We start from the raw sequence: 17,018 nt of genomic DNA on the forward strand, positions 1-17,018 counted from the left end.
TAGAAGCATAAGTAAACACCATCATATGCTTTGTGGGCTGCAGTGTTGTTTAGATAGAAGATGTTGATTAGGTAGCAACAATGTTCATTCATTCTTTCATTCAAACCTTTATTTAAACTCGAAGAACCATTGAGGTTGCCCTCATTTACAATGATGTCGAGTTACAGACAAGTTAAAAGTTAAAAATACATAGGACAAGACATAGATGAGAATAAAGAAAATCAGTTAAAACAGTTACACATTGAGGCAGGGAGGTTTGTGATCATGGTTTTAAATTGTCCATAGGTTAGTAGAGTATTGATTTTTAGCGTGTGTTAAAGATCATTCCAAGAATTAGGGGCACTAAAATAAAAGGCTGACTTTCCAAATTTAGACCGTGCTCGTGGGACCTTAAGCATAAGCAAGTCATTTGAGCGAGTTTGATAGGGTCTAAAGTTCCAATCCAGCATCATTGAGATGTAAGGTGGTAGCTTTCCAACAAGGGCTTTATATATATGCAAATACCAATGTTTATTACGCCTCTCTGCCAGAGAAGACCAACCCACTTTGTCATGCAGGATACAATGGTGAGTACCATAGCTATCACCAGTAGTAAATCTGAGGGCAGAATGATAGACCGTGTCTAGGGGTTTAAGAGTGGAAGGAGCAGCACTTCTATAAATTACATCGCCATAATCCAACACTGATAGGAAAACTGCTTCAACATGTTGGAGACAACATGCTCAGACAACACTTACAAACTGTCTTTTATTAGAGGTGTAAATGAAAATGATGCAGTTTCATTGTAGGTATATTAATTTAAAGCAAAGTCAGTAATCTGATAACATTTCAAAATCAGTTTCCCCATATGTATATGTCTGTATGCATGTGCACACAAAAAGACCAATATGATACTTACATCCTAAGCCCCTAAGTAAAGAAAGGGAAGGTTGAAAAACGGTTAAAGAATTGTTTTTCACAGTTTACCTCCAAACTGGCCAAAGCCACAGACTGGCTTTGTGTAAGATTTGGTGTCTCAGAATGACAATTGGCTTTGACAAATAGCGATACTGTGACATTTGAGAAGATGCCTACACACGGCCAGAGTCAGTTTGAATCCCACAGGAGCCCACCCATGGTAAAAAAAATAATAATAATAAAAAAAAATGGTGTCATAATACTGTAATGCAGTTCAGATTAAAATGCCCAGTAAATGGCAAATGTTATGTAGACGTGGCTCATGATCCTCATATGCTGCTACTCTAGACGGTGTATAGTATATGTATTATGTAGCATTGAAACTGACTGATATTAACATTTAAAGCCACCTCAAATCCCCCAGTGAACTTTGAGGGGCTCTACAGCAACATTACAACGCGTGAGGGGCATGACTCATTTATCTACGGACACACTCTGCAAAAAAACTGCAGAAAACCCCTGATAAACTGTTGTACTTTTTGCAGACATGTAGGTGTAAAAGATAAGGGTCTTATGAAAGGTATCTGAAAACACCCAGCGTGCCTGTAACCCTGTTTCACTACTGAGAATCGACTCAGAAGAAGACAAGAAGGATATATTGGGTCATGTTTTGAATAAATGTGTGACATTACATGAGCAAGGAGGTACTGTGTAGTGTAATATATTTTAACAGCATTTTTGTATACATTTGATCAGAATTCATTTCTAAAACACTACGCTCCTTTTGGAAAGAATTGATTGCAGTTCATCAGTATCTCCAAAATAAAAAAGGATCCAGTCTGTATTGTTCAATCATTTAGTCGACCAAGGACTTAATTTACCTCCTGTTGTTTAAAAAAAATAATAATTACTTGACTATCTTTTCATTTGTCTCTAGCCTTGTTCTCTGACTAAGTAGTGCATATTCATAGCAGCAGTGTGGATGTGGTGGGAAGGCACCACACAGGCACGGCTCAAAGGTCTAAAACCACATCCTTAGTCACACCACTGATGATGACGCTGTCAATGCGTTGGAGCCCGAACATTGTTCCATTAAGCACGCTCAGGCGAGCGTTGGTGCGTTAGTCTCCGTTAGCCTGTTGTGGCACAATCCTAAAATAGGAAAATAAAAAAGGTAAGATTGTTTGATTCTTTCATGTACTTTTACTAAAATACAGAAAGTGAAGTTATCTTTAAGATGTTTTAACAGATTAAGATGGAAGCCATTCACTATTGATACATTAATTGTTAATGTTGACTAGTAAATGCCGATGCTCTTTTATGAAACTATTTTATTATTGATTATCATTGATTAGCTATGTCAGTGAGACCTTAGATAGATATTTGATATTTGAGCCTTTGTCGCAACTGGTCAGCTAGTCCCAGATAAAGTCAAGATTGCAATGTTGGTTTAATGAAGTGATTTCTACTAGAGATCAGAGTTATAAGTACAGAACAGAGTTATAGAACTGTTATAACTACAGAACAGAGTTATAGAACAGAGTTATAACTACAGAACAGAGTTATAACCACCATGTCTATATTTAATTTCAGCTGCTGTGTTGCCTTCTGTCCAACCAGCGGATGAGAATAACTCGTCCCCATGGCTGTTAAACTTTTGTCCTTATTATTGTTGTGGAACCTCACTTTCTTGATTCAAGATGGTAGGCTGGCTTGTCATATTTGTTTAATCAATGTCTTGTTATTCTCATGTATTGTATTTTCAAATGTAGATTGTTTAGGGTGCTTTGGTGCCAAATTAATTTGAATACAAATAGGCTTAGTATTTTGCTTTTTGTACATTGTTGAGTGTTGTTTGTTTTGATGCTACTTGTCTGGACAGGTTTAAATAATATGAAATTATCTTGAACAGGGCAGAAGAAGTTCACACAACATTGTGGATAAAATTAGCAAATGCAACCGTGTAAAACTGACCACACTTTCCTTTGTGTTGCAGTGACATCTTTCTGCACTGTCACCTGCACAACAGACTATGAAAAATCACTGAACTGTTCCTGCTCAGGCTCAGTGCCGACATTTCCCATTCTACTAGAAGCCAAGTGCAGGTACAAGTTGCCCTCAATGTCTGTGTTTGTGGATATGATGTATATTCTATTATACAATATGAGGCTTCATCACAGCACACCTAGCTTTAACCCTTAGAGTAACCTGGAAGCCAGTTCATCTATCTTCCTTTTAACCCCTTTGAAAGAACACAATCGCAGTAAAGATCATCCTATTGGGTATTTTTGCTACTGTATATAGTGCTATTAATAATATTAGGATATTTGTGATCTTTATTTATTTATATTTTTCAGGATAGCTCTAAAAAAAAAACTGTTTTGTGCATAGCTTGGCATTTTTGGTAGTATTATTTGGTACTTGTTATTTTTATTTGTAAAAAGTAAAAATGAACCTTGTTTATTAAGATCATGATACACAGTGCAACAATGTCCCTGGAGTTGCCTCAGAATTGTTGCTTTAATCACATGGGAACATCTTGTTGCCAGGAAGCATCTGAATAGATTTTTGCCTCCCTGGCTCATTTTGTTGCTTTCTGCTGAGAGTGTTGCCCAGCTGAAATTACCCAAAATGTTTCCAAGTATATCAACATCCTTCACGGACACAACAATGCACAATTCATCCCATGTCTGATTGACACTGTAAGGAGCATTAAGTGCCAGTATAGTCCTGGTCAATGCATGCATGGAGAGTCGCCCGTCCTTAAGTGATGTACACTGAAACATACAAACATGAAAGTACTATAGCACACACCGAAAGGCTTCAGATCTGTTCCATTACTGTCAAACCTTGAGTGGATTTGAAGCCTTTCAGGATGCAGCAAAATACTTTTGTTGCTGTATGGATCATTCTTCCTGCTCTAACCTGGGCAACAGGGCAGCTACAAGCTGATCTCAGAGAGCACTACCGATTCTGGTTGTAATATACAGTTTGTCTCTTGTAGGGATTTTGAAATGGAGGTTAATGGCAGCTGTGAAATCAACCCCCCTCAATCCTGGTGCCTAATATATCCAGAGGAGTTTTATTTGATTGCATCCATTGGAACCACTACCTGTACTGCAAGTGTTCAACAAGACAATCAAGTCAAAGTGAATGTGAATGAGTCATCCAGCTGGGTACTGAGTGATATGGGTAAGTCAACAACATGATGATTTGACCTTTCGCTATTCATCACTTCTGATGAACAGATGAAGGGATAACACAGAAATGGACAAAGGTCAGAGATAACAAAAGTCTGATTGTAATTGACATTTACATCACTGATGTGTCAAAAGGCATCAGGATATGTCTCTGTAACTTGTTTTAAAGGATGAAATATTACACTCTTGTTTTACACATTTTAACCATTTGTAAAACACACTTTAAATATGTTGTCCTCCTGTTGTGTACGGCAGACCTGGGCCAAATAGTCTTCACAAATGTATAGTTTTTTTTAGCCTACTTTGGTGACAGATAGGTGGAGTGTGCCACATAGGACAATATGAATGCCAGAAAGTCAAAAAGAAGTCAGCAAATCATAGTATTTCAGGACAATTCATTGTACCTTTTTGTGCTTGACAATTTACCCAACCTATCCAAATTGTGACAGTAAACCTCACCCATCTGGTATTCCCTTAACACAAACATTAAGAAATATTTGCCGCTTGTGGTGTAGATTATGACTGCCCTATACCCATTTTCAGTTTCATAATGATCCCCTTATCCCCTTGGGTCTTTACTTTCACAGTGAAGCCTCTGGAGCCATCCGACGTTCAAGTGAAAACTGGTTCAGAGTTCTTCAACATCACCTGGGATATAAACAACCACCTTGATGACTGTCTTAGTTACAGGGTGCGGATAAGAGCGAGCGGAGACTTGTCAAAGGTAATCTTTGAATAAAAGAAAACTGAAATTGAGATACCATTACTGTACAAAATTGTCATGGTGACTCCCTGCTGACTACTCCCATGCAAAGACATTCTGTTTTCCTTTCCTTCCTTACAGGATCCAGTTAATCCCCTATCAGTAGACCAAAAGTACGTATTGATACACCGTACTAAACTGCAACCATGTACCAAGTATACTGTGGATGTTCAGGCCTTACTGTGTCCTGATGCGAAGTATAAGGGCCCCGGGAGCGAATGGAGCCCCACTACAGAATGGAACACTATGGGAACTTATGCGAAGACTGAATGTCCAGGTACAATTAGATTGCTTAATTTGCAAATTAAATTATGTATCTACCTGTGCATGTAGAAAAAGTCTGTATTTTGCACAGATGATAACTTTTTTGTTGCGCTAAACGAGGCTATTGACTCCCTGTCCCGTCCTATCAACAGATGTGTGTCCATGTTGTGATTTGTTATGTGCTTTTATTGTATTTTTTTTTTTTTTGGCTTTTATTGTGTTTGTCTATGTTTAAAATCTGTAGTCTTCCGCACAGTCTTCACTTACAAGGGTTTTATTTCAAGACAATAAGTAAAACCTTTGTAAGTGAAGAAGGAAAGTGTGCGGCACATACTGGCACATACAGTTGTGCAAAGATTATCTTTTTAAAAGTTTGTCTGTTTCCCCATATGTGTTTCTGTATAAATCCTTTATACAGACATTTATCCTTATGGGAAAATACATTTTGAATTTAACTGAATCAAAGTGCAATTTAGCAAGTAACCTAAGTCATGCAGACAGGGGTGAATTTGTTTATCCTCATAGAATTTTATTCAGTTCATATGTTTATACTTTTTACAGGCAATGATGCTCACTGGTGGTACCTCTTCCTATTAATGATTCCTGTCCTTGGTCTCCTGGTGCTGGGTTACTCTCAGAAGCCGTGAGTACAGTAAACCCTGCAGTTCTTTTAGTCTTTCAGGAAGTGTTTCTTTAGAGAGAAGACAGAACATTCACACTCTTAGAGCCACGTCATTTACATACTGATTGCTCAGCTTTAGGAGTAAACGAGTCTCTTCTATGTTCTGTTGAATTTTGGTTAGACCAAAAGTTCAGCAATAAATATGAAAGATGTATAGATTGCTGGGTGTGTAAGTATTCTCTTTCCTCTTTGGACTTCATTGTAGCTCCAGCACCTTAGCAAGGCTTTCTACAAGAAGTGTTTCTTTGGAGTATGAGAATTTAGCATTAACACATGCCATTTGGTAGATGCTTTTATCTAGAAGCATCTTACAGTACCACATTCATTTTTTTTTTTTAGCATGGTTGGCCCCAGTGAGAATCAAACCTCTAACCCTGGCGGTGGTGTTAAAGCCATATTCTATCTGTTGAATTATGCCTTTTTTCATTCATATTGTATTCTAAACATCAGTGGATTTGCATTTGAATTGCCAAAATACAGTATATCCATTTTTTATGTTTTCCCAGAGCACAATGGGGTTTGCCACTTCAAGATGTTTACAACATGAGATCAAAAGCACAATTCCTTTCTTTGAAACTAGTGAGCCTAGATGTTCCATGATAGCTCTAGTTTCTAGATTTTGGAGAAACTTGCTTACATTCATAAATTAAGACTGAATGAACGACCCAGTATCATAGAAATAAAATGAATGATTCCTGTTTAAGGGTGAATTTTCCATTTAGGTTTATACGGTAAAGTTTATCCCCATACATTGAGAAAACAACTAAGCAAAGCAGAAGTATATGAAGACTTAAGGTCCTCAACACTACATTTTGTCTTCCAGTAAATGATCAGCTAAGCCTCTCACTACTTCGATTTACACTTTCCTGGCATCACCTCCCACATATAGAGAAACCACTGCTGCGCTTTTTGTGCAGAGACACGATGCACCAAAATGGCTAGCAGACATAGGAAGTCATGCAGAGCATCAGTAGAAACAACAGACAGCACTTTATTGATATAGGTCTTACAGTCACAAGAAAACTTGCTATGAATCTGCTGTTTGATGTTTCTATCCAAGCTAATACTTTTATTATTGGATAATCATGAACATTGTTCCACTTTAGGTAAAGGATGATGTGATATGAATACCAAAACACATACAAAAAAAGAAACACCAGGAAACAATTGAACTTTTAATACTCATAGCACATGCAGTACCTCGTGTACTTGCGGTACAGCACATCCAGTACCAAGTAAAACTCATTTGACAGCTGTAATTTGATATGTTTCTTATAAGGCTTTAACAGTCTGCTTGAATGCCTGGTAATAGCCGTGGGCAATAATGATTTGAACTTTCGTTTTGGTTCATGCACAGCTCACGAAAGTTCTTTGCAATGCATCTCTATGGGATTTTTAGCTGCGGTCTGCATCTTCCTTGCAAACGTCTGTGACATCGATTTTTGGCACAGTGATTAATGTTATGTCCTGGCTCTGAGCAAGCGAAGGCACTCAAAACTATCATCTTCTTACTGCTGTCACTGACAAACATGGGTGAAAACTGACATTACAAGTGAACACTGGTGAATTGGCCATTGTCACTGTGATCTGTGGTGGTAGTAAGATGATAGTTTTATGATAGTTTTTACTTTCTTAGTGTCTGGTATATAAGTTAATATATGAGACAAAAGTCTATGACACACCAAACCCCCATTTTATGAAGATGATTCATTCCACAGCTACCTACTTTAAGAAGCAACACTACATCAGGATATACTTTATTAAGCAGTGAGAGCTGTGCATGTATTAAAGGCAAAGTTTAATTTCTTATGGTCTTGAATCTCTGTAAGAGTGTGACCCTCACTTACAGGGAACATTTTGTTAAAATTGTTGCAGTAAAATTAGATTTTGCTTGTTACTGTACAGGAGATTCACTTACCTCTCCATAAGATACACAAACATCTCATTATTCTGTTTTGAGTGATGAAAGAGTTCAACGTTTACAATTATTTCACCTGATCCATTATGTATATTTGAACTTGATGACCTCAGCTCGCAATAAAAAAACATGAGGAGAATACTTCACATGCTTTTCCTTGCCACTGTAGGCAGTATTGCTAGTTATGCATTGGAAAGCTATTGCTCTTGGTCATTACTTACAGCTCACCTACAGAGAAAGCGAAAACTGACAAACCACTGGTTAAATATAAATGGATGCCATTTCATTTTCCACATACTAATCACTTATTTTGTCGTAAACCGCTTTGTTTCAAATTTGTTTCAGGTACTGGTTGAAAAAACTCCAGCTGATTACATACATCCCCAAGCCAAATGAGTTTTTCGAGCCCCTCTACCACACCTATGAAGGGAACTTCAAGGTAAGAGAAAAGCAGAACAAAAACAGCTCATCGTGGCTTGTGTAACTTCCAAAATCGCCCAGCAGGTGCTGCCCAAGAGGGGACTTTCAGCACATCTGGACCCCGTTTGGTGGGACTTTCCCTTGACTTGACATATGAAGGCCCTTTTGTTGCGAATGACTCAGTGTGCAGGGGCTTCAAGAGTCTTTTCTTTTTCATCTGTCTTGCATGCTGTGGGTAGACATTTGTGTATGACAGTCGTGTGCATCACCACCAGACCCATTCCTCCCCAGTGGAAAATACCCCCGGTGATTTTAACTCAGATCTTTGATGTTTCCGTGAGTTAGACTAAATACAGTTTGTTTTTCACTCTAGGGGAACAGAGTGAGCATTGTGTGGTTCTTCCTCATGAGATTTGTTTTCATTCTTTATTCTTATTCTCACAGATGTTCTGGTGTTTTTGTGATTATCACCTCCATTATTTACATGTTTTTACATATTTTTTCTCAGTGTAACAACTTCTATCTGCCATTTGACATTAGAGATTTTTTAAAATGAGTTTTACTTACTGTGCATATTGAAGACTTAAAATGAAAAATCCTATATTACTTGGCAACAGCTGCCTAGAAAAGCATATGCTCCCTCACCTACATGTTTGGTAACGGCTAACCAAGGCAGATGGAGTGAAGACTGTATTTCTGCAATATAGGCATAAATGCCTCAGAATGATAAGAAGTCACACCTAACCTCTAAGAGATACCTGAAACATGTCCTAAATCTGCCCATAAATATGTATGAGATACTCAGTCATTTGGTTAAGTGTATACCCTAGAAGTAGTAGTAATGGTAATGGATTATTGTAATTTACAAAGGTAAATAGAGCTCAGCTCGCATTGTACACATAAGAAGCTGAATTGTGAGTACAAGAAATGCATAAACCTACTAATTAAATTAAGTTTGGATAAAAAACAAAGGATACAATAAAGCTTAAGACAAGAATCAGGTTAAAAAACATGAGCGTAAGTATGGGACAAGTGTTCAGTATGATGAAGTTGCCTAACTGTTGGAAGTAAGGAAACTAGATCAGGTAAAAACTGGAGTGAAAAGAGAAAAGGGACACGGTTTACCTACTGCATGCTTTGGTTTCTGAACTGATGAGCGGCCTGTTTCAAACCAGCAGGGTCAGCTGTCCCATTAGGCCAATTTTGTTGCGCAACTAGGGACAACTGGGGATAAGTGGAATACAACAGAAAATCCACTCTGGAAAAGCAGGAAGAGCGCTTTGCTCAAAATGTCACTTCTTAAAGTAAGGCTCCTGCAATTCTTCATACGAGAGCGTTCTTGCGTGCAGATCTTCTGTTGTATTCCACTTGATATTTTCTTTGATCCAGCACCTATGTTTTGGATGTGCGTGTCTTTTGTTTGATTTTGATTTTCAGTGGAACCAGGGATCAGCCTTAGCGTCTAGTAGGTGACTTTAGCTGTGTTTGGGATGCCAGAGCTTCCTGTTGAGCCTTCTGGAAGCGTCATGGGTCTAATTCAGTGAAACATCTGTGATGAGAGGAGCCTGTTTGATCACCCCAGTGACATACCTGCACTCACACACTCAACCCTGCAACACTTAGATTAGTTAGTGTCTGGTGTGTCCTGTAGATTTATGACAGCACAGCCTAAAGTACCCATTTGTAGGTTAGTGCATCATTCTGTTAATATTTAAAGTGGGCTTCTGCATGGATGTTTGCCCTGGATTATGGCACAAGGGTTTGTTGCATCACACCTGCTGTACTGGTAAATAGTCACTGTTGGGGAAAACCTCAATCTCCAACTTTTCAGGAATTAAGAAAAACAGTTTGTAGCTTGACCACCATGCATTTTTGAGTTTATGCAATGGGATTTTAAAGAGTTTCAGGCTTGTGGAAATTTCTCACCCCATATACTGTAGAACCGTGTAATCTTTCAAGTGAAGTTGCAAGGTTTTCGCATGACGGATGAGACATGTAGCTTTAGAACTGATGTGGTTTTTTGCATTTAAAATCAGTAGGGGCAGTGTCAATCTCTGGATGCCACTGCAGAATATCAATAGAAATCCATGTGCAGTTATACAAATATTCAGCAGAGTGCGCTAAGTCAATGAATAAAGAGAGGAAGCATAAGAGTCAGAGAGGGAGGCAGGAAGAGAGAGAGATAGTGAAATAGAAAGTGCTTTTATACTTAGTACTGCTGTACTTTGATCCACTATCTAAATGTACTACACTGTACTAAATGAAGAAGATTTAGTGCTATAATTAGCACTTAGTACTAAATGTGCTAAGGTACTCCACAAGGCAAATCCCTTAATTTTTCATCTTCCCCTTATCATAAAGAATTGTTCCTTTTCAAAGAGGAAAGTGTCGTGTTGATTCTTTAAACATTACTGAACACAGTTTATTGTTTCTTATTTTCATTTACGATATAGTGCAGTAATGCATCAAAGTCATACCAGGATTCACCAGAAGTTCCGCTATCTTGTAAAACATCACTGAATCAGTGATCTTTGCCCTTCATGCATACCACAGCTTGTCTGACTGGAAATGCCATGGGCAGGATGTTCATAGTGTGCACAGTGCACAGACAATTTTACCAGGCTAATTCATAATGTGTTTCCTTTTTTTTTGCCTGCATTTCACTCCAGAAATTGCAGGCAAAAATGTAGAGACTGCAAGAAAATGGTTTAGGAACACGGAAATATTTATTGGTCCCACACATATAACTTAACTTCAAACTTTTTGGTGTGCAGCTCAGTTTGAGCATTATTTACAACATTTTCTAAATGCTGAAAGTGTTTGCCCTATAGTTTCATAAAATCCATATACCTCAGCCTTCAGATTGTTATTAGTCTATCCTATCATGGTGCAGAGCTGAAGGAACAACACTCCTGACAAACACAAATGCTTGTAATTGATGCTCTTTATAGTATACCTCTTTATAACCCTTTGAAACAGTCCGCCCACCCATGTTATGTTAGGTAAGCAGAGATCAGCTTCAATAACAAGCCCCAGTATTATGTTGTATTAAAAAGCCACCACACAGCAAAAAGGGATATTTTGTCTGCAGTTGCTCATATTTATTATTTATCATCTCCTCAAGATCACTGCCACATACCTAAACAGCCCATAAATTTGCCTTTGCTGACTCCTGCAGCTTTGCTATCTTACCTTTGTGGCGGAGAATGCTTACGTTTTCTCAGAGGAGCAGAGACGATTCCGTTGTATCTCAGGATGTGGTGTCCTTCGCCTGACGAAACCGCGTGTGCTTATCTGGACATCAGCTTGCCCTACGGCGGCTCCGAAAGTTGTACAAAGCAGCTGTCCTCACAGGCTGCAGAACATAAGAGTTCATAGCAATCAGAGAAGAAAGGTTTCAATAACATGACTTTATCTAAAGCATGTGTGAAATAGTTTGGACTTATTTTAGCTTTTGATCTTTATCAAGCACTTCTCAATCATATATGATCAATCTAGTGACTATAGGGATTGTAATGCGTTGCTTCTATTAAAGGACACTATGGAGTTGATTCTTGCAATCTTTACTATTTCTTTGTGATGCTGGTGATCTAGGAATTTAAGCTCATTCTTTGGTCACACTCACTTTAAGTCGTTCTGCATAAGAGTGTACATTTTTTCCATGTGAAGTTATGAAATTGTGTTTTGGATCTAAAGATATTAATTAGCATACTGGCATTACCGCAGGAACCTCATGTAGTTTTTCCGTACTGTAGTGCCATGCTGCACCTGTACTGGGCCTGTTATGACTATGGTACAACATCTTTTTCCATAGGAGCCTGATGTTCAGATGTAACCCTGCTGCATCCTTTGAAAGAGAGCCAGTATCAAATATGCTTGGGTACTTGCCAGCTTGTTTCCAGCACACTAGAACAAAGCAGATTGGTGCATAAAATATAATGGAAAAACATGCCACACTGTGCTAGCATGCTCACAGCATAGCATGGTGCACTTAGGGAAAAAAATATATCAGATAAAGAGTAGGTCCTGTCCTTTCATAGATTGTGTAATAATTCCCTTGATTGTACTTTGCAACCACACTTTGACAGGTTTTTGAATATGCAAATGTAAAGGGTATTTTTGACTTTTGTTTTTACTAAATGTTTGTGAGTTTATGGCAAGACAAAGTGATCTAGTGATTGAATGGAAAACAAAACCACAAAACAAACAAGATATTAGTTGTAGTATTGAATGCAAGTCAGTAAAAGTGAGTTTTCAGTTGCCTCTTAAAAGAAGAAGAAGAGTTAGATGAACTTCAGGCAAATTGTTTCCAAGTTTAGTCATTAGTTTGGTCCGCCGATCCAAGATTGGTCTGCCTATCTAATTATGCTTCAGCACCATGGCATTTATTGCTTTATTAATTAACGGGAAGTCAGTGCAAGGTGGCTTAAATGAGACTAATATGATCTCTGCTTTTAGTTTTAGCCTGGCTGCAGCGTTCTGACCAAGTTTCAGACAATATAAAGCTTTACGGTTGAAAAATATATTCAAAGGCCATGCAAATCTACAAACATACATTCAGCATTCATATGCAAATGTAAACATTTATTTAGGCATATACTCCAAATTAATGTCTTCCATTTGCCCCATTGTAGGAGTGGGTGAGGCCTGTATTCAGCGAGTATGATGTCCTGATGATCAACACACCTATCGGGGGGCAGCATGACGTCTTTCACTGGAATATGGAGAAACAAAGCTGCGGCAAGGATGAGACGAAACAAGGTGGCTGCTCCCATCATAGCTTTCAGCCTCACAGTGCCTCACTGCTGCACTTCCATGAGGGCGGTAGTTTGCACGGCACCGGCCACTCCACCGGACACATCTCTATCCATACGGTAACCCTGTCTGGGGAAGAAGAGTTTGAGGCGGAAACTGTGTCTCGGAGCTCCATAAATACCCTCAGAAGTTACCAAGATGGCGAAAGCTTCGGTTCATATGCAGGAGACAACAGGGAGCGTGCTGGCTATGATTTAGGGGAACCTCAGATGTCCAGGATGTTTAGAGAGGGCGGGTTATTAGGACAGGACGGAAACCAAATGTCCAATCACTTATCAGTATCAAATATGAACTGTCAGCCCCGTGCCCATATCATGGAACCGGAGAGGGTCTCACTTGACTCGTTCGCCTCCAACGAGCAGTCGGAGGATGGCTACCCTTCCGTGGACTTGGACACCATTGATAGTGGTTTTGGAGAGGCGGACTGCAGCAGTCCTGTGACCTCAGAGTCCAACACAGCGGAGCAGATAGACTCTGATTTATTTCATGAGGGAGGAAACTCAAATTCAAACTACGTCAAGCAGTGGATGATATGTAGCACTCTACAAGAAGACCCCAGCGACTCAGCGAACACACTCCCCAAAACACTGTGATTCTCAACACACCAAGGAGAAGCATTGTAGATTTACTGTCGTAAGTGATGTGGGGTATGTAATGAAAACATAGAGGTCATTACTGGACTTTCCAAGCTAGTTATTTGCATCAGAACAAACTTGGTTTATCCAGTTATCCTGTATATTTCATGTGTTCATCTTGAAACTTCTTATTTTGTGCACTTTCTATGTATATTGTCATATTTCAATCATATCATTCTTATAGTCATAACTCAAACACAATATATTGTGTATTGAGAGTTGATGTATAGTATTGTTTACATTTTATTATATTTGTGTACACAGCTTCATAATCTTGTGGTCTTGCATGCTTCATTAGCTCGTGACACCAGTATGCACGCCACCTTATCAAGATCCAGTTGTCTGATAATGTCTGCTCTTCTTGCACATGCACTCCTGCAGCAACCACTGTAACCATCCACCTTGTTTTGTGCCTTTATCTGTAAATCTGCAGCAGTTTTTCTCACCTCTGGACACAAGACAGCCAGTTGTTTTCTCCGGCCTCCCTCTTCCCCGTTGGAGAGAAGTGGAGAGATGGGTCAGAAAAGCTTTACCAAACTCTTCTTTAACCTTTATTTAGGGGGAGGGAAGGTTTGCTGAGCACACTTCCTCTCTTTCACCACTGGCACTCTCCACACCTATACAGTTACATACACTTGCAACTGGGAGCTCCCAAGTCCAACCACAGTCTTCTAGTCTTCTACCGTTCAGTAAATAACTTCACAGAAGCTATTGGAGGTCAAAGGAAAAATCCACCCTAAAACATTTTAACACTAAACAAAACCGCTATTTGCGATATACGTTGCATTCCTGGGTCCATTTTTGTGATGGGTGATGCATTTTTCTTGTGGATAACTAACTAACGTAGAAGATGTGACGTCACCTCAAGATATTTCCAGAGCAGCTACAATAGAGTTTGATTGCACAATATTTTTCAGCGATCTAAACCCCCCCGTTAAACATCAGGTTTTGGTGTCAGTTCCTCAGAATCAAAGTGCAAGGGCTTCTTTCTAGACTCACCATTTTGCTCAACAATCATACAGAGAGAAATCCATCGTAAAAGAAGAAGAGAGACCAATTTCTCCACCGAAAGCCATTGAACCAAAAGTCATTGTTGAAAGGCATTCTAGGAAATGTAGGAAATCACTGACTGATGTAGAAGCAGATGAGGCAGGTTGAGGTAAAGTGGGTTCACCAAATCACAACACTTCATCACAAAATAACTCCTGGAATGCATTAAACGTTATATATTGATGAGATCTAACAGTGTAAGAGTATCCAAGGGTGGATTTTTCCTTTAATTGACTTGCTGAAGGGAAACTGTATTGGGAGGAGAAAGCGTGGCTCATTTACTTTCATAGATGCCTCAGGATCATCGAGGCACAAGTCTGCTTCTTTACCCTTTAGGCTACCGCTACAACACCTCACTCTGGCACAAATTTTTCACAATAACAGAAATATGACTAAGTTAAGACAACTTTGTCCCTTTAATTGAAGCCACTCCTGACATTTCTCTCACTTCCCAGGCTACTGCTGGGACTGGGACTACATAAACCATGACTCTCTCACACCTTAGCTGCAAAGTTTCACCTCCCACCCTCGTCTTAACGTATACAGCAATAACTATACATCATTGCAACATAGTAGAAACAGATTTCCAATCCAGTTACAAGTGGATTTCAATGCGGTCATGCATTTGCTTCTCAAAATCAGCAGCAAGATATGAGACACTGGACAAGACAAAGATCTATTAATTGCCAGAGTACCGTTATGAATTTTAGCATTGGCATGAATGGGTGGTGTCGGTCTGTCTGCTTCCCTGTCTGGCTGCCTGACTCACGCTTGTGCTTCTGATTTTGTGAATTTTGTTGAGTCTTTTAATCTTGTACAGTCTGCTAAAAATAATAATAAAAAAAGTCAAATCCAAACGCCCTGCTCTACGAGCATGAGTTATGAAAGCTACTGTGTTATTATTTTGTGGTTTTAGCATAACTACAATGATGTGGTGTCTCCAGGGAAATCACGGCATCCTTAAAAATAATGATACCTGATACACTATTCTTAAAAAGATTAAATCAATTACAACATATATGTTCTTAAAAGAAGTACTGGATATTGGATTGATGTGCCACAGCAAAATATAACCAACAGTGACATGAAAGGACACTATTTTAGTATAATGGCCATTCAATTATTATTATTAATCTGAAGGACAATACTATTAAATGATGCTGATGGAAACTGAAGATCTTTAAAAATTAGAATAACACTCAGATGCTACACCCACGCTGCTTGTAATGTCATTAAAGGGTCATGAAGGAAGGAGTCACAAATGGCAGTCATGCTTTACAAAGTGGAACGGGGCTGAATGAGTCTGATCTGTTTATAAGTCTGTGAAAGGTTTGTAGTGCAAGTAAGTACAACTGTATTTAGCCTATATAGCACTTTAAAGACGATAAGTCTCAAAGTGCTTCACGTGATAAAAACAAACAAAAGAGAATACAGAATTCGGGTGATGCAATGGGCGTAGGAAGCACGGGGGACAGGGGAGGACAGGGGGGGACATGTCCCCTGCAATTTTAAAAGATGCTTAAAATGTCCCCCTCAAAAAAGAAACCACAAAATTGTGTTAATTTGCCTCCGCATTGAAAAATCAACCGCGGGACTTTTATTTTGAAAAGCCTTTGACTTCGTGGCAGTGCATTGTGGAATGAAGTTGAATGAAGAGAGTATCTCCGTATGAAAAAAGTGCGCCATAAGAAATAGACTTGATAGGGCTTCATTTAAGCAGACAGCATCATACAGATTAAAGGCAGCGCTCCGCTCACACACGGTGAGTCAAACTGCAGCCGAAAACAAAGCTGCATAGATCAAGTGAAGAGGTGTCACTCTGGCCCTAAATTATAGCCTCTTGTAATTACGTGTTCTACAATATTAAAACCATTCTACTGACGTTTTGCCCCGCAAAGGCAGATTGTAAAGAATATAATGGCTTACATTCTGATGCAGGACTTTGTGGGCAAAACGACAATGGAATGATATTAATTGTGTAGAAAAAATAAATACATTTATATTGTGAGCAGAGTGATGCCTCTTCACTTGATCTGATGGAGCAGAGCAGTCAGTGGAGCACAGGGCCGTTAAAGTGTCAATCATGAAGAAATTCATGGTAATCAAACGCCAATATGTCCAATCAACACTACTGGTCAGGTGCCAATAGAGAGAGAAAAGAAAATAGAGGATGTGCAAGCACAAATGAAAGTTATTGCGCCAAGGAGGAATAAATGTACGTAAAAAGTTACATAATGCTAGTTTTCTTATATCATGACTGCCAACAACAAAAAGTCAATATTGCTTTGTTGCCACTGCCTCCAAAAAGCACAGACAGCTCTGTCCGTCAGTTATGTAAAGACTAGGCTATACTGAACTGGGTGAGGTAATGTTA

The 17,018-nt window shown here is 39.0% G+C and overlaps 1 protein-coding gene across 1 annotated transcript; it reads left to right on the forward strand.

The window, feature by feature from the left end:
- Positions 1 to 1,951: 1,951 nt before the first annotated feature.
- LOC139917928 (uncharacterized) lies at positions 1,952 to 13,795 on the forward strand. Its single transcript, XM_071907160.2, has 9 exons — positions 1,952 to 2,071; positions 2,491 to 2,600; positions 2,894 to 3,002; positions 3,902 to 4,089; positions 4,685 to 4,821; positions 4,942 to 5,137; positions 5,686 to 5,767; positions 8,070 to 8,163; positions 12,779 to 13,795. The coding sequence occupies exons 2-9, from the start codon at positions 2,540 to 2,542 to the stop codon at positions 13,550 to 13,552; spliced, it is 1,641 nt and encodes a 546-aa protein (XP_071763261.2). The 5' UTR covers positions 1,952 to 2,071; positions 2,491 to 2,539; the 3' UTR covers positions 13,553 to 13,795.
- The last annotated feature ends 3,223 nt before the right edge of the window (positions 13,796 to 17,018 follow it).

Source organism: Centroberyx gerrardi, chromosome 12 (genome assembly GCF_048128805.1).
Source record: "Centroberyx gerrardi isolate f3 chromosome 12, fCenGer3.hap1.cur.20231027, whole genome shotgun sequence".
Classification (NCBI taxonomy): Eukaryota; Metazoa; Chordata; class Actinopteri; order Beryciformes; family Berycidae; genus Centroberyx; species Centroberyx gerrardi.

Coding starts and splice junctions, on each gene's coding strand:
- LOC139917928 (XM_071907160.2), top strand. CDS start 2,540: ATGGCTGTTAAACTTTTGTCCTTATTATTGTTGTGGAACCTCACTTTC. Junction 3,003..3,901: donor CTACTAGAAGCCAAGTGCAG/GTACAAGTTGCC, acceptor TGTCTCTTGTAG/GGATTTTGAAATGGAGGTTA. Junction 4,090..4,684: donor CTGGGTACTGAGTGATATGG/GTAAGTCAACAA, acceptor TTACTTTCACAG/TGAAGCCTCTGGAGCCATCC.